At 31.1% G+C, this 19514-nt stretch overlaps 1 protein-coding gene across 1 annotated transcript; it reads right to left on the bottom strand.

The window, feature by feature from the left end:
- Positions 1–10683: 10683 nt before the first annotated feature.
- LOC121391074 (transcriptional activator protein Pur-beta-like) lies at positions 10684–19102 on the bottom strand. Its single transcript, XM_041522827.1, has 6 exons — positions 18985–19102; positions 16651–16745; positions 12716–12861; positions 12389–12585; positions 11681–11790; positions 10684–10827 (listed from the first exon to the last, which is right to left on the bottom strand). The coding sequence occupies exons 1-6, from the start codon at positions 19100–19102 to the stop codon at positions 10684–10686; spliced, it is 810 nt and encodes a 269-aa protein (XP_041378761.1).
- Between the last annotated feature and the right edge of the window lie 412 nt (positions 19103–19514).

Genomic DNA, 19514 nt, shown 5'->3' with positions numbered 1-19514 from the left:
CGGATTTGCTAGCTGACTTTTAAAATGGTTCATTGTTATATTACTGTTTTGTTGTTAATAAATATTCATAACAAAATGACCGTCTGTGCAGAATGAAAGGAGGGGCTGTCTGATAATTAACTCTATATCAGGTGTGTCTTTGAACCTTCAACTTTGTAAGTAATAATATTTAGTTAATATTTTACTTGTATACGATGTTCTTAACACGAGATGTGTGATATGGTCCTCAGGTTACTTTACATAATACTAGTACTTGAAATATCAATATCAAAATCTAAGATCTGCCAATATACAGTAACTTTAGTCAACATCCAATACAATTTCAATTGTAGGTGACAAATTAGACAGAATCCTATAGTTTGTAGGCCATGTACAAAACAAAGGTTTGAGTTATTATGTTTAAATTAATTATCTAATTATTTCGCTTATAATCTCAAAGTAATCAGTAATCTCATCTTTTAACTGTCTATTTTAAATTTATGATAATTACTATAATTATAGTCTTTTGTATTATCATTTTATTAATTTGAGCACTATAGGGGTTACCATGACTACTACATCATCTGCTCTTCCTACATATGAGACGCTCCACCTCTCTCGTCCTGTGGAATATATAGTGCAAGTTGAATTGAACAGACCAGAGAAAAGAAATGCACTGAATGGACAATTTTGGAAGTACTGAGATATAGTGTAGCTTCTCATAGTAACAGTAATGACTATCATAGTCTCTTAAGAACAATATTGGGTCATTATCAGATTAAGAAAGAATCTGATCATTCATTTGTATATTGGTTTAGGCTTCTCTGATTATTATGAATTAGCAATATTTAAACAGATTGGTAATGTTTGGAATGGCCATCAAAGAATGATCAGTCACACTCTCTTTAAATTCATTGGTTACTAGTTGTTACATAGAAGTTAAATAATTCTAAGAAATTTCATCTAACAATAATAACAATACAATTGAAGGATGTGAATAGACATAAATGTATACATAATTATCATGTGACCCAAACAGTTATAGGCGTGGCATATCAGTACATTAATAATCATGTATTCGTTATCTACTTGTCCACTTATTAACTATTAATAATTATTATAATGACAAAATGGATTTCCTATACATACAAAAGCTGTAACTACTGGCTAGTATTTTATAATTATGACCAAAGCTTCTAAAACACTATTTAACTCATATAGACCTATTATTTTAGTGCAAGGGATTTATTTCATTGAGTATCTGTTTAAGAGTCAATACCCACAATATATAGTGGCATGCCACAATTTAAAGTGCTGACATTGAAATTAGACATTATACATCAAACTCCTTATGGCTTAATAACATTATTTGGTAGTACAAATATAGTTTACATTTAACATATATCTGACAACCATTGACCCATGACCTTGGGCTTAATTATAGCAGAGCTAGGATACAATATCTGATTTACTGCCCTTGCTATTGGACTATAACCTATAATGTTTTATTGTATCAGTATATTATTGAACTAAATGTACATATCAATGCTATACTATTTAATTGATTTTTTTTATTAATGTAGGATGTGACAGATTGTTTCCTTAAGCTAAATGTTGATGCAGACACTCGTTGTATTATTATCAGTGGTGCTGGGCAAGCCTTTACTTCAGGTCTAGCATTACATATTTAGGAAAAATTAATATGTATGCCTTAATAAAAATTAGTGCATAATTATTCAATAATAATATATAAGATAGACTGAGTTTGTTTACCAGGTCTTGATATTAACAGCATCGCGGAGGTGATACATTAGGAACACAAAGTGATGTTGGTAGAAGAGCCATTTTCCTGATGGAAAATGCTATTAAACCTTTACAGGATGCTTTTACTGGCATTGAAAAGGTACTTTATATCAACAAGATATATCTCAACCTATATACCAGTTACTTACATTACTCTGTGCATGTTCATATTACAATAATTATTTTAGCTCACATGATTGTCATGTGATCATCCTATTAATTTTTTGGAAACAGTTATAAAACCATTTCAGGATGCATTTACTGGTATTGAAAAGGTACATATTGTAGTATTGTCATATTTACTAATAAAAGTGTCTTAAATATTCAAGTCTAGCTACATGTACACTGTTAGAATTTAGTGCAGCCAATCAAATCATAGCCTTCCTTCTAGAGGGTGGATGGATACTATTAAAAATTTGACATTATACATTATATTACTTACTTTATCAATAATAGTCATGTTTACTCACTTTAGTGTCGTAAACCTGTGATAGCAGCTATACATGGATATTGTATTGGAGGAGGAATTGATCTTATAACTGCCTGTGATATTAGACTGTGTACAAGTGATGCTTGGTTTCAAGTTAAGGTATGACATAATGTAGTATGTAGTCCATATTGTCCATTATAAATATAAAATTGATCGTCTGTATTTATAGGAAATTGAAATGGGATTAACTGCTGATGTTGGTACTATACAACGTTTTCCAAAAATTGTTGGAAATGAAGGGTAAGTAATGACTTTTAATTAATGTGCTATTTGATTAAATAATAATATTCAATTATACATTTTAATTGATATTCTGAATGTATACATAATATTCCTAATCTTCATTATTTAGTTTAGTACGAGAATTAGCATATACTGGTAGAAAATTTACTGCTAATGAAGCTCACTCTATGGGATTAGTGAGGTAAATGGCATAGTTATCTAGCATGTTACAGTATAATATGAAAGCTTAGCATATGCTGTTTAAATGTGATTTTCTATTTACCTATACAAACATAATTTTATTAATCTTCTAATATATTTAGCTTCAATAATATTGAAGTTATTTGATGTTTATAATATTGCCATGTATATAATTGAAATAATGAAGTTATAATAGTTTAATTTAAAAATTATTTGAAATTTACGGCTTTAGATTGATAATTTGTAATTGTTTCATACAGCAATAAAATAAATAATGTGAAATAGTCATATCTTTATATCCAAGACAATTACAGGACTGCAGTAATTAACACTTTTATCTCACTAGTATTCTAGTATATCATTTGTAATAGATTTGTGTCATGTTAGCAATCAAATTTATAGGTCCTTTGTTCTTAACCTTTTAAGATAACTTACAAGTAGTCATATAGTAACATACTATCCAATATATGCACTGATATTGTATAGTGCATCTATAGGAAGGAAAACACTATATTATATAGTAACTAAATGTACAATAACTTTTAACAATAAGGATATTAATGCTGCATTATTTCTCAAATGGTTCTTTATTCTTATTTTATAATCATTCCTTCTTTCTTTATTAGTCATGTATTTCCTGATCAATCATCTATGATGTCTGCTGCTATTAAAATGGCTACCACTATAGCTAGCAAGAGTCCAATAGCTGTTCAAGGAACAAAAATTAATATCAACTATTCACGTGATCATACTGTAGATGAGTCACTGGAGCACATGGTTAGTTCATACATTCTGTGTAGTACATTTGTGATAGTAGATGCCTCATACAATTTGTATATAGTACTATGCAATCAAATTATGTGTTTATAGTTAATTTTGGCATGATAATCATAGATTTATGATACTGTGTGTCTATGCTAAGAGCTGCTGCATTATTAATTACATTCTTGAATCAAAGTATATACATATCTTTATTAAATTGTATCAAAATTAATTCTTGCTTCACTCTAGCTCTGCTCAAACAATCAACAATTAATACTATACATCATCATCATAATAATAATAATAAAAACTATACATCTAGCATAACAATGACCTAATGAACCACAATTATGATATGTGTAAACCATGAAAGACAAAAATTAATATTAATAAAATTAATTTTAAAATGAATTTAATATTAACCAAACTTTCCATTCAATGACTTTTCTATTTAATAGCGTATTTGGAATATGTCTATGCTACAAAGTGAAGATGTCATGACAGCTATTCAAGGTCTGATTAGTAAGGAGCCAGCTATCTTTTCTAAACTTTAAGAATTATTTTATATTTTATGTGTTTGGTTCTTTTTCCATTACAATTACGAACTTATCCTATCTTTTCACTGACATTAATTTTATTAATATTATAATTATGTTTGAACTGTTGTAAATCATGTAATCTATAATATTATTATTAACACTACCATTATTTTGAAATATTTGATACTGACGCTTCAGAGTAAATATAAGACATACTTGCTCTAGGGGTGAGCCTATTATGTTAGCATAATTTAGGCATAATTGTTATTGACCATTATCCAGGCATAATCATAAAATGCTCAATAAACAGGTTAAATTCAAAGGCCACTCCCAATAAAAATTAATGTTACCTGAAGAGCAGAATTAATGATATAAATGTAGGTAGAAATTACTGGAAAGTAGACTTGGGCCAAATGAATTCATAATTAGATTCAAGCCTATATCTTTGAGTCAAAACTGTCTTTTCTTTAATTTTAGAAACTCTCATGACATTATATGAAATAAAATGGTTTTGAGGTTGATTAGATAAATGAGAAGATATTACAAAATGCTATGACACATTGGCCATAAAACTAAATTACAAAAAATGAATGGAAAGAAATGCAAGAATTGATAATTAATATAAATAATTAAGACAAACATGGATGATTAAACACAAACCAGAACGAAGACAGAGAGAGAGAGAGAGAGAGAGAGAGAGATAAGGACCTTTCTTTCTTCTTATGATGGGCAATATAACATACAGATTGATTATGACAGTGTTATGACAACTATAGTATCGGCCTTAGTTGAGGCTATTGTTAGGATGAAAGACTTTTCAATTATACATGAATGCGTACTACTTTAAGTATTTTCGTAACTTTGTACTAGGATAGATTATTCACACGTGTCTAAAGGCGTGGCAGACTGAAGGGCATACCAAGGGCGTGCCTCTATATAGCTGACAGGGCATATGAGCCAACCTGATTGATCAGAAAATTTTATTTGTCCCTGGAGTTCTTGTATTAGTGATTTCAGTGATTTCAGTGAAGTAAAGTGGTTGATCAGAAATTTGTTTGTATAGTGGGATGTCTAGAGGTAACTGAACATATACTTTTATGTGAACTTAATATATTTAGGTTAAAGTTTATTATCTAGAGTAGAGTATTAAATTCCCTTTAAAGTGCTGTTATCTATTACTGGCACACTCTAGTTATGTTACTATGACTAAGTTGTCTAAATTAGCATGTTTAGTTTATATATGTAGCTGTTACATTTTTTCTTTGTTAACAGTGATAATGTCAGATTATACAAGATTAACTGGACCAACTTTAAAATCACTCATAAAGGAATTACAAATTGTCATAAAGTGGGAATTTCTTGGCCTCTTCATGGGAATTGGTGAGAGTGAACTTGCAAAGATTCGTGTACAATTCTTTGCTACCGAAGGTGTTGAAAAATGTAAGCTGGAATTATATAAACTATGGCTTAACAAGGGTAAGAATGCCTCGTGGGAATCAATAGCTGAAGCATTAGACAAAACTGATTATGGAGCTTTAGCTGATTACATAAGAAGAAAGTATTCATCAGTATTACATGACCCTGCATTGACATTCAATGTACCAGCAGGTTCAACAGTTCCTCTTCCTGTGGTTGAAAGTGCAGAGAGTAACTCAAAGATTGCTCATATCACAGATGAAGTAGATTCTAGTAAACCAAACCAGGTAGGTAGCATGGCTAAGACAATACCTGATGTTGTAGTCAAACAACAACTTGTAAAACCACTCGAAGAGCTGGAAGAAACATTTGCTGCTTTAGTTGTAGAAACTCAAAAAGCTTTTATGGAGGATCCCAGTCGACTACCATTGCTTACTTGTTATGTGGAAACACGCTTCTCAAAAAAAGGCCATTTATCTGGTCTATCAAGTAATGCCACTTGCAATGATGTCTTTCATGTTCTTAATCAGCATTTGCATTGTCTTCAGGTCAAACCTTTATTGAAAATTGTTGAAATATTGCCAAAAGGCCCTCTTTTAGAAGACGTTAAACAATATGAGAGTGACCTTGCAAAATACAAAAGTTCCACAATGTTAAGGGCCCTCGTTGATGTTATAAAATCAAAGAAACTGGGACAATCAGATATGAAACCTATTGTCATGAAATTAGGAAGATTCTGGTTAGATGTGACAATAGCCAATTTTGAACTTTTAATACAGATGCAGTTTGAAGAAATGGATGATTTTCTTAACATCAGTTCAGTTACTGATGGCTGTGTTTGTGTGACTTTAACTCCAACAAATGCAACATCAAATATCGCTTTAAAAGCTTCAAACAATTATTCCTTTTTGAAATCTGTTGGGATTGCTTTCATTATGGTGGATGACCAAGAAATATTTAAAACAGATTTAGAAAATGTCAAAAATATAACTGTAAGCAGAGCTTTTCAAGTTTCTTTTGAGTGTAAATCATTATTAGCAATTGAACTACTACTTGCTATATCAGCCAAACAAGAGCTTTTAAATGCCACAGAATGGTTAGATGTAACACATAAGGCATCCAAAATCTCAGATAAACAAGGCATGACTGTCTTATACTTTGCAAGCAAGTATGGTCACAGCGAGGTAGTTTCGGCTTTATTAAATGCAGGTGCAAATCCAAATATGTCCCACAAATGATAAACGTAGCCCGCTTCTTGTTGCCAGCTTTTATGGTCATAAAAAAGTTGTCAGATTGCTTCTTGAAACCGGAGCAGATCCAAATATTTCGAATAAACATGGTGCTACACCACTGTATTTTGCAAAGTGCAAATGGTCACAATGATGTAGTATTGATGCTGCTTCAATCTGGAGCCAATCCAGGAATTGCTCGGACATCTGGGTGGACACCATTAATGGTAGCTTGTGAGAATGGCCATTTAGACATTGTTAATTCTCTACTGGGAATAAATGAAATTTATTCAGCAGCAATTTCAGTTGATGTTAACTTTCAAAATGACAACGGTGTCACAGCATTATATCTTGCCAGTCAAAATGGTTATGTTGATATCGTTAATGTGCTTACATTAGCTAATGCTGATCCAAATTTGGCAAATGCTAATGGAATGACACCACTAATGATTGCTTGCATTAAAAAAAAACATCAAGACATTGTCCTTGCACTTCTTGGTTGTAATGCATCACCTAATGAAGTTCGTAAAGATGGCTGGACAGCTCTTACTCTAGCTAGTCAATTAGGCCATGCAAATATCGTATCTTCACTGTTTCAATTTGATACTAAACCAAATATTACTCAGGCAAATGGGGGAACTGCGCTACATCTTGCATGTTATAATGGCCATTTCAAGGTAGTATCATTGTTACTTGAACATGGTGCTAACCCTAATTTGACCTTGGAAAGAGAAAATGGAGATCAATATACCCCTCTTATGATAGCAAGTACTAAAGGAGACACATCAGTAATTGAAGAATTACTAAAAGCAAACACTCACATTAACTTTGAAAGTAATGACGGACTCACTGCTCTAAATTTAGCTATTCGATTTGGGCATGTCAATGTAGTGAAAGCTCTAATAAGTGCAAGAGCTGATCCAGGTAGGAAAACAAGAAAGGTCAGTCACCAATAGCAATAGCACGACATTACAAGCAAACAGAAGTTGAAGAAATATTAAAAGATGCTATTCTGAAGTCACTTGGAGATACTGATCTTGATGAAAGTGTTCTTGATAGACATCCAAGTATTTCATCATTGGGTTCTAGGTTATCTCTATCATCTCTTTCTGAATGCATGTCTTTTGTTAGTAAGGCCACTTCTGTATTTAAAATAGTCAATTAATTCTTTGTCATTCTTTACAATTTATAGTAGTAACATTATGGTAATCATTGTATTTTATGATAAATCAATTTTATATTTTATTATTAATAAAATATTCCTAAAAATGAACATAAGTTTATTTACTTATTTACTCCTATTTTAATTACCTATCAACGTTTTGTTGATCACCATGCTGCAGGTGTACAATAACACAATTTTAAAAATAATTTTAAAAAATATCTCATACATTAAAAATCATCACATATATGTTGTCTCAACTTGTTTCTTGTTACTTCTAAAAACGTCTAGGTATCTCATAACAGTAGCATTCTTGTCACTAACTTGCTTTAGCTATAATTATGGTTATTTAGTAATTGTTGACAATGTTAGTCACTGATCAAGTCATAATCTTTTATGCATGCATACAACATATACTTACTGATAAATAAACTCTACAGGTTTCACAGAAATTTGTAAGTGCATAATGATTCTTACTGGAACTAGCAATTCTTGTGAACATCAACAGATGGACTTTGGAGGGAGAAACTAACTTATTATATTCCTTAAAGTAACCTGTAGTATCTGTGGTACATTTACCTGTTCATGTGCTGACATTTTCTTTATTAATTGAGCATAGACTTCTTTAAAGCACATATACAATACGTTCTTATTTTTAGCTTATGTACATACACATGCTTAATACATGTGTCAAAGTTAGTAAGTGATTTGAGGTCAACTCAACTCTTGCCATTAAATCAATTCCTACAAGATCAATATCAATTAATTGGTATGAAATCATCCCTCACAATAGAAATTTCCCATCAATTCAACTGGGTATTCGACGTGTTTAATTTATAATATCGTCTGACGTTCAAGTCTTGGTAAATCGTATCTTGCTATTGCGTTAGCTGCCACGTCGATCGCTTGTGCGTGCACGGGGTGGAGTTTTGATCGTAGCTATTATAAATTCGACGGACTATTCACGAAACGTTATCTTTGTGACAAAATGGCAAAAAGGCCTTACAATTTCTCATGGTTCGTGCCTGAAGTATTGGCTGGTATGGGTTATCCAAGAGCTAAAGGAAATCTTGAGTTTTTAAAGGAAAAAAAGATTGAAGTTTTGATTAACTATCATGACAAAGATGAGAGTAGTTATTTTGATGATCCTAAAAAATTTGGAATAAGTGTCATTAAAATGTATATTAAAGACTGGGGAGCCCCAAGTCTTGAACAGGTAATGAAATTACAGATGATATGCTTGACTTGTTTTTATGCCTTATTTTTTAGATGATTGAAGTTAATAAAATTATAGCCAGCAACAAAGCAGAAGGTAGAGCTGTAGGTATGCATTGTAGTGCAGGATCTGGTCGGACAGGAACAATGTTAGCAGCATTTCTTTTGTATGAAGATAGAAATATAACAGCAGATGAAGCTATAGAAGAAGCTCGAAAGAGAAGAAAAAAGAACAAAGACAACAAAGATGGTGACGAAGACAATGAAGAAGATGATGATGAAGAGGATGAAGATGATGATGATGAAGAGGATGATGCAACTAATGCTATTGAGGTAGTTTGTCAAGAAGAAGCTCTGGACACTTATTGGTTTTATTTGAAAAAAGAGGAAGAAAAAATGAATGAGGGGACTCAGGCTATGTTTGTGCCTTTGGAAATAGCTGAAGAATATCAGAAAGCAAAAGAAAGCAAATTTAAAGAATACAATGACAAAATTAATCGTGCAAATAAAGCGGTAAAGCAGAAGATTTATGAGAGAATCAGAAAAGAAGCACATGAATTTGCCAAAGAATTCCAAAAACTGGAGAAAATAGACAAAATGAATCTGTAGACACACTATTGAGATACAGGTACAATTACTAGCTTGATAATTGTGCCATTGTTATATCTTACAAACATGATAACTGCATACATTACTAACACAGTTCAATTATTGTATATGATCCATTAAAATACAGGTATGTAATAGCATCTATGAGCACTTATTAATATGCAGTGCCTACAGGTTTGGTAGAACATCCTGATATGTACTTTCATGTCTATTAAACTGCTCAGAAAACTAAATCAGAAAAAACTATGTCCATAAAAAACATAAATGAAAAGTAAAAAAAAGTAAAAAAAGTTTTAAAAATATAAAAATGTGAACATTATACATTAATCATAATTGTTATAATAAGTGTTAAAATGAAAACAAATAATGAATTAAGAAAAAACTTTTAGAGATTGTCTATCATTAGGAGAATAAATAACAATTATGACTTCCTGTCAGACATATATGATTTCCTGTCAGACGTATATGCACTCTTACTAATAGGATGCAGCATTGAAATGACATTACTAAAATAGTCTTGTCACCAGCATGCTGAAGATGAGACATTGAAAGGAGAAATGATTGTGCACCTGCCATTCAAAAAGTAGTAGACAAAACACATTGGTATGCTGAATTGCTGATGACCATATTAGGACTCTACATACTTACAAAATTATGGTTAACTCACTTATAAATATGATCATAAATATGTCCTTATATGGTCATTTTAATGTGCTCTAATTCAGCAAAATAATATTACATTTTATATCCTGAATTTGTCTCAAAACGTGATGCATCACAAAAAATCGATTTCATAATTATTGACTTTAATTTACAAAAAATATCTCAAAACATCAAATACATCATAAACTTATTAGCGGAGATGGGGGAAAAAGAACACATCCATAATAACAATACCACATCCAATGCATGTACATTAACTAAGAACATTTTCTGTATTTCTTTGTAACATCTATTAAAGCTTCTGGTAAAACTTCATATACAACTTAACAAAATCTTGGTAAAACAAATTCCTAAACAAAAAAATTATCATAAGATGGTGTCTTGGAACACTCCTTAATTGTCTTCGGAGCCACTCCCACTAGCACTGCCAGCATCGTAGGGTATTTCTTGGTTGAGTTGGGAGAAGACTTCAGACATTCTGGACCAACAGGAATGTGGAACATTGATGTGAGTACGACGACCATAATTACGAAGTACCTAACATAACAAATAATATATCAGATCAAATAACAAGTACAGTTGATTGTACACAGTGTGAATGGTTCATTTAGTGCATGTACTAATTAATGGAGCCCAAAAGAGTCAAGGAATGTGCTACGACTATGTCTTCATAATTTAGTGGTAAGTTTTGTGTATGGTTAAGAAAAAAGTGTCAAATTCCCAAATTAAATAGTGTGTCATGTACTTTAAATGTAATTAACTATTGTACTTATACAATAATTGAAGCAGCTAATTTTATGGGATGTCTAATAAACCATCTACATTCTACAATACTTTCAAGTGTATTATACACTTATGCTTTAAGTATAGGAATATTAGGGGTGTGGTTTCCTTATAGTAAAAATCACATATTACTACTACTTGACTAATGGCTTATTTGGTCCCTCTTAACTTTTGACAAGCAGTGTGTGTGAGTGTGTATGTGTATGTGTGTGCATATTAGCTTATAAAATAGTGCAATGACATAAAATATGACTACTAAAAAAATTATGTTTTTCTTTAGTAGTCATATTTTATATGTTGCTGATGACTGTTGTTGGTAAAGTATTTCTAAGTGTGGCCAATAATCAACAAGATTGATGGTACTCATGCCAGGAATTTGTAGTAGAAAAGGGTATATCTGATATAACATTAAATACAGCATTACTAATATATCTGAAATTCTAGCAATGTTAAGAACAGCTGCAACTATTTCAAGAATTTTTAACATTTTTACAAGTCAACAAACAAACAAGAACCTTATTACTGTAGCTCTCATCTAAGAGTTAATTAATTTAAATAAACTAATCCTTATTGTACTACATTACAATACAATAAAATAAAGATGTACCTCTGTCAGACGGACATATACTCCACGATCGTTACGTTCCACATCAAAGAAGAAACTCTTGCTTCCAGCACGAACTTCTCTGGAAGAAGGTAACTGCTCTTGAGGAGAACCTGTCAACACAAACCATATTATGTATAAAATGAAGTATGCAAACAATCATAAAAAACATCATTTAATAAACATTCTACAAGTTATTTAACTCTATAATAAACTCACAATTACTAAAAGAAAACAAATAAATCTATCTATGACAATATATGTACAATATATTGGATACATACTATATATAGCATATTACAATACATTGTATATATACAATATATATATATATATATATATATATACTGAAGTATCTAAGTCTGTTGAAGAGTGCTCGATGTCGTTTAGACAGAGCGGGTTAGAACAGAATTAAAGGACAGAAGAACAGAGCTCTCGCTGTGTTGCTGTTACTCCGAGTTTCACGCGTTATGCGATCGTCAGACAGCTGTCTGACGATCACATAACGCGTGAAACTCGGAGTAACAGCAACACAGCGAGAGCTCTGTTCTTCTGTCCTTTAATTCTGTTCTATATATATATATATATATATATATATATATATGTATGTATGTATATACAGTGTCATGTACAAGGTCATATACTGTAACTTTGATATATAAGACTTTGAATATTGTCCTTCTTACTTATTACATATCATTATTCCTTTACCTGGAGGACTGTAATCTGAAGATCCAAACTCATCCAGTAGCTGACAAAACATTTCCTGGAACTTCAACAGGCCATCTCCAGGGATGGCTACAAAGGTCCTACCACCAGGTGTAAGCTGGGTCAGCTTAAGGAACCGACCACGAGGGTTCTGACGGAGATCAACATAAAAGCGGCGACGACCTTGAGAAAAATTTTCACTAGAATAAAAGGAATAAAAATAATTTGAAGTATTTGTGCTTATAATGTACAGCCTCAAGAGCTCAAAACGAAAGATACAATCACAATAACAAATATTTAACTGCTCAGTTAACGATCAACTCAACTAACGTTTTCAGTCGCTCAGAGGAAGCATTTTCATCACTTGGACCTAATCTTTCATGTTCAGCTACCAATGAATCAAGTATGGGTCGGAAAGTTTGACCAGTCTCCACAGAAAAAATAACACGACCACGACCTGGTCCTTGAGACTGACGCTAAAAATAAAATAAATTAAGATGACTATTTAATCAAACATGGCGACAGCTAAATGTATTTCAATTTGCTATATTTTAATGTCAAATTGTCAATGTTAACTAAGTTCTTCTCATATACTAACTACTTAATATAACTACATAGCAACAAAATATCAATATGACCACTAGCATAATACACTAGTTGAGCTATTTATTCATTGTTACTACTACAAAAGAATGCAATATTAACAATAAACAATGTAACAAATATAATATGCATCATTTAACACATTATATTGTTAAATAACACATATTATACTCATTGCATTGTTTTAGTTGTATTGTTCTTTGCTTTACTTTCTCCCCTCTCCTAAACTACATGATCTGTAATTGTCTTCTTGTTAATATTCATAATCTAATCAATATTCATAATGGGTGTGTCTATGTGAAAAGCAAAGCACAGGTTTAGTGTGAACATCTATTTGACTATGCAAATGAAGCACCTCCTTAAAAGGTCACCATACTAAGTACTAGATATACTCAGTATACACTAATCTTATTCTACAATACAATACTAACATTCAATGGTCACCATACTAAGTACTAGATATACTCAGTATACACTAATCTTATTCTACAATACTAACATTCAATGGTCACCATACTAAGTACTAGATATACTCAGTATATACTAATCTTACTCTACAATACTAACATTCAATGGTCACCATATTAAGTACTAGATATACTCAGTATACACTAATCTTATTCTACAATACTAACATTCAATGGTCACCATACTAAGTACTAGATATACTCAGTATACAATAATCTTATTCTACAATACTAACACTCAATGGTCACCATACTAAGTACTAGATATACTCAGTATACACTAATCTTATTCTACAATACAATACTAACATTCAATGGTCACCATACTAAGTACTAGATATACTCAGTATACACTAATCTTATTCTACAATACAATACTAACATTCAATGGTCACCATACTAAGTACTAGATATACTCAGTATACACTAATCTTATTCTACAATACTAACATTCAATGGTCACCATACTAAGTACTAGATATACTCAGTATACACTAATCTTATTCTACAATACTAACATTCAATGGTCACCATACTAAGTACTAGATATACTCAGTATACAATAATCTTATTCTACAATACAATACTAACATTCAATGGTCACCATACTAAGTACTAGATATACTCAGTATACACTAATCTTATTCTACAATACTAACACTCAATGGTCACCATACTAAGTACTAGATATACTCAGTATACACTAATCTTATTCTACAATACTAACATTCAATGGTCACCATACTAAGTACTAGATATACTCAGTATACACTAATCTTATTCTACAATACTAACATTCAATGGTCACCATATTAAGTACTAGATATACTCAGTATACACTAATCTTATTCTACAATACTAACATTCAATGGTCACCATACTAAGTACTAGATATACTCAGTATACACTAATCTTATTCAACAATACTAACATTCAATGGTCACCATACTAAGTACTAGATATACTCAGTATACACTAATCTTATTCTACAATACTAAGATTCAATGGTCACCATACTAAGTACTAGATATACTCAGTATATACTAATCTTATTCTACAATACTAACATTCAATGGTCACCATACTAAGTACTAGATATACTCAGTATACACTAATCTTATTCTACAATACAATACTAACATTCAATGGTCACCATACTAAGTACTAGATATACTCAGTATACAATAATCTTATTCTACAATACAATACTAACATTCAATGGTCACCATACTAAGTACTAGATATACTCAGTATACACTAATCTTATTCTACAATACTAACATTCAATGGTCACCATACTAAGTACTAGATATACTCAGTATACACTAATCTTATTCTACAATACTAACATTCAATGGTCACCATACTAAGTATTAGATATACTCAGTATATACTAATCTTATTCTACAATACTAACATTCAATGGTCACCATACTAAGTACTAGATATACTCAGTATACACTAATCTTATTCTACAATACAATACTACATTCAATGGTCACCATACTAAGTACTAGATATACTCAGTATACACTAATCTTATTCTACAATACTAACATTCAATGGTCACCATACTAAGTACTAGATATACTCAGTATACACTAATCTTATTCTACAATACTAACATTCAATGGTCACCATACTAAGTATTAGATATACTCAGTATACACTAATCTTATTCTACAATACTAACATTCAATGGTCACCATACTAAGTACTAGATATACTCAGTATATACTAATCTTATTCTACAATACTAACATTCAATGGTCACCATATTAAGTACTAGATATACTCAGTATACACTAATCTTATTCTACAATACTAACATTCAATGGTCACCATACTAAGTACTAGATATACTCAGTATACAATAATCTTATTCTACAATACAATACTAACATTCAATGGTCACCATACTAAGTACTAGATATACTCAGTATACACTAATCTTATTCTACAATACTAACATTCAATGGTCACCATACTAAGTACTAGATATACTCAGTATACACTAATCTTATTCTACAATACTAACATTCAATGGTCACCATATTAAATACTAGATATACTCAGTATACACTAATCTTATTCTACAATACTAACATTCAATGGTCACCATACTAAGTACTAGATATACTCAGTATACACTAATCTTATTCTACAATACAATACTAACATTCAATGGTCACCATACTAAGTACTAGATATACTCAGTATACAATAATCTTATTCTACAATACAATACTAACATTCAATGGTCACCATACTAAGTACTAGATATACTCAGTATACACTAATCTTATTCTACAATACAATACTAACATTCAATGGTCACCATACTAAGTACTAGATATACTCAGTATATACTAATCTTATTCTACAATACTAACATTCAATGGTCACCATACTAAGTACTAGATATACTCAGTATACACTAATCTTATTCTACAATACAATACTAACATTCAATGGTCACCATACTAAGTACTAGATATACTCAGTATATACTAATCTTATTCTACAATACTAACATTCAATGGTCACCATACTAAGTACTAGATATACTCAGTATACAATAATCTTATTCTACAATACAATACTAACATTCAATGGTCACCATACTAAGTACTAGATATACTCAGTATACACTAATCTTATTCTACAATACAATACTAACATTCAATGGTCACCATACTAAGTACTAGATATACTCAGTATACACTAATCTTATTCTACAATACTAACATTCAATGGTCACCATACTAAGTACTAGATATACTCAGTATACACTAATCTTATTCTACAATACTAACATTCAATGGTCACCATACTAAGTACTAGATATACTCAGTATACAATAATCTTATTCTACAATACAATACTAACATTCAATGGTCACCATACTAAGTACTAGATATACTCAGTATACACTAATCTTATTCTACAATACAATACTAACATTCAATGGTCACCATACTAAGTACTAGATATACTCAGTATACACTAATCTTATTCTACAATACTAACATTCAATGGTCACCATATTAAGTACTAGATATACTCAGTATACACTAATCTTATTCTACAATACTAACATTCAATGGTCACCATACTAAGTACTAGATATACTCAGTATACACTAATCTTATTCTACAATATTAACATTCAATATTTCTCATTCAATATTTTTACCTCAATAATCTTAAAAAATCTTCCTTGTTCATTAGATTTTACTTCAATTACAATCTTCTTTCCTTCAGCCTCTAATTCACGACTATCTAAATCATCTATAAACAGAATATATCAAATAGTGAACATTGTGAATACACAAAAGATAGATAACATAAAGAGGAGGAATGACAAGTTTTCAATAGATGGTTTAGATTTCATGATAACCTCTATACAATATTTATCAAATAGTGCTTGTCAAAAAAATGAATAGATTACCAGAAACTATTCATTGTATCTACACAATTTACCAAGTATTGTAATGTTATTGTTTAAGTTTTAATTAAATGATTATATTCATATGTATGATAAAATTTTTAATTTTACTGTTGTTGACCAATCAAATTGTACTTTATTGCTAGCAGTGTTATTATGAAATAACTGGTTACTGTCATAGACACACACACACACACACACACACACACACACACACACACACACACACACACACACACACACACACACACACACACACACACACACGTACTGCATTAGTAAGTATAGAACAATATAGAAGTGCACAATATATTAACTAGTAAAAATCACTACAAATGAATGTTTTAGTGATAGCTTCTAATGCTGCATTCCAGTAATTCTAAAAGAGCTTCAACTAGTATAAAGTTCTAGGCAGAAAAGATCAATTCTTTGTCCTAGCAAATAGTAATGTCATGAGATTGTGTGAAGGCTGACCCAAAAAATAGTTCAATACTGTCTATGTCATCATGTTTATTTGCTGTCAAGATGTCTCCTCTTAAAATAGCAAAACATTTAAGTGAAAGTTGTTTCTTTAACTTAAAAGTAGTAAATTTGACTGAACTTTGTCTCATGAAAAAACACAATGTTAGGTTGAATTAACATAAGAGAACTCTATCATAATATATCATGATAAATTCAATCTACTCTATTAACATAAACTTGTTCATGGTATTATCAATATATAGGGTAGTTGTATTAAAAGAGAGTTCATCTTAACACTAGAGGAAGGAAGGAAAAGACTAAAGCTAAACAGCTAGATAAAAAGACAACTAATTTCACCTTTAAATCTTATTATTAATAAGCATGAGTATTAATTAAGACTAAAGCTCATATAATCTGATTAGGTCATTTACATCAAACATTTTTTTATTATTAGTTTCTGCAAAGAAAACATTAGCAAAAGAATACAGTTCTAACTAGAGCTACAAAGATTGTATATAATTAGCAGCTGTTGTCTGTGGAACATTAATAGCTATAGAAAGTTAGAAATATTAAAGAGCAATCTAGCGAGAAGTTGCAACCATTGTCACTCAGACTTGTCATCATACCATTCACAGTTAGAGTAAATTAAATTTATTGGTTATTACGTACATAGTCAGTTAAAGGATGCAGTTATTAAAATAACATAACCAGTTTATATAGTTAACATGTGGTCCATAAGACCACCTGGCACACACAGCATGACAGGTGGAAAAAGGTTTTTACCGAAAATACCATCAAGACAATATCAACAATATACTTTAAAAGTACATGTTCTTAAGCTTACTATTAAAATTTACCAATTTACCAAGACAGGTGTAAAATTTAAATCTTGGAATATACAAATGTAACAGTAGACTCTCTCTCTATATTTTATATCTTTATATCATTAGCCTAGGATATCTAGACTATAAACAAGGAAGTATCTTGTATTTATAACACCTTAGTATATGTTATTTTAAAGGGGTTAAAATATACAATAGTGAAGAAAACGTTTTCTATTAAACCTTCAAGCTTATATCACTAATAACTCTTAATATAACAATAATGTAATCATCACAAATATTTCAAACACTACTCAACCTATACAGAGATATCACAACAAATTAAATATCCATAATAAATAAGGTAATGCTCATTTAGTCAAGTCATGATCATACTATCATAGTTGTTATGATATATACATTTGAATGTTTGCCCGTAGTCAGTGGGTGTGGTTATTGACAGTCGTTAAACAATACTACATATTATATTGCTCATTGAGTAAGAAGCACATTCTATTTGCTGGACAAAAAACTTGACCTTTGATAAAATACTATAAATTAGTAACAAAATCAGTTACATATGTAGCTATGTATGAAATAGATGTAACTATACGTTATGCCACACTTTCAAAATACACATGCTTACCACACCCCTTGATTAATTGTTTCTAATAACCACACCCTTTAAACTAGACTTTTAACTGGACAACACAGCTTCTAGATGCTAAAAATTATTTACTTATGTTGTACAAATACTACTTTATTCATTATGATGTTTATTCTCTATTATCAAGCTTACCTGGGGGTGCTGGCATTTCTCGGTCTCGCGGCGGTGGTCCGCGAGGTGGTCCCCGTCTAGGTAGTCCACCTCGATATTGGCCTCGTCTGCCTCGCCAAGATCGTCCAGGGCTCGCCATATCTTACACAGCTTCTCTTCTTCCCTCACAAGATCTCTCACACTCACAACACATTCACTACCTCCCCTTCTACTTCAAACATGTGCTCATCACGTGACAGTTTAGATTAACTTCCTAATACGCATGCTCGTTATTAATTAATAATTGGAAGTGAGGAAACGTAGGAGCACCACTCAAGTTTCCCTATTATGAAGCTTCATGATTATGATACGTAATCGAAAAGTCATTTCCCATCACCAATACTGCCATTCATGCCTATAGAGATAGGGACATTATAAAACTTAAAGGAGTTCAGTACTGACCAGTCTCCTCCTCTCTGAGTCCTGTAGAATAAGGAGGACCATTTATATACAGTTTATAGTCATTTTTTATGTTGACTAATCATAGAGTAGATCAGCACTTTACTGTCATG

This window comes from Gigantopelta aegis, unplaced genomic scaffold (genome assembly GCF_016097555.1).
Source record: "Gigantopelta aegis isolate Gae_Host unplaced genomic scaffold, Gae_host_genome ctg1598_pilon_pilon:::debris, whole genome shotgun sequence".
NCBI lineage: Eukaryota > Metazoa > Mollusca > Gastropoda > Neomphalida > Peltospiridae > Gigantopelta > Gigantopelta aegis.
This window is presented reverse-complemented; position numbering and strand designations above follow the sequence as displayed.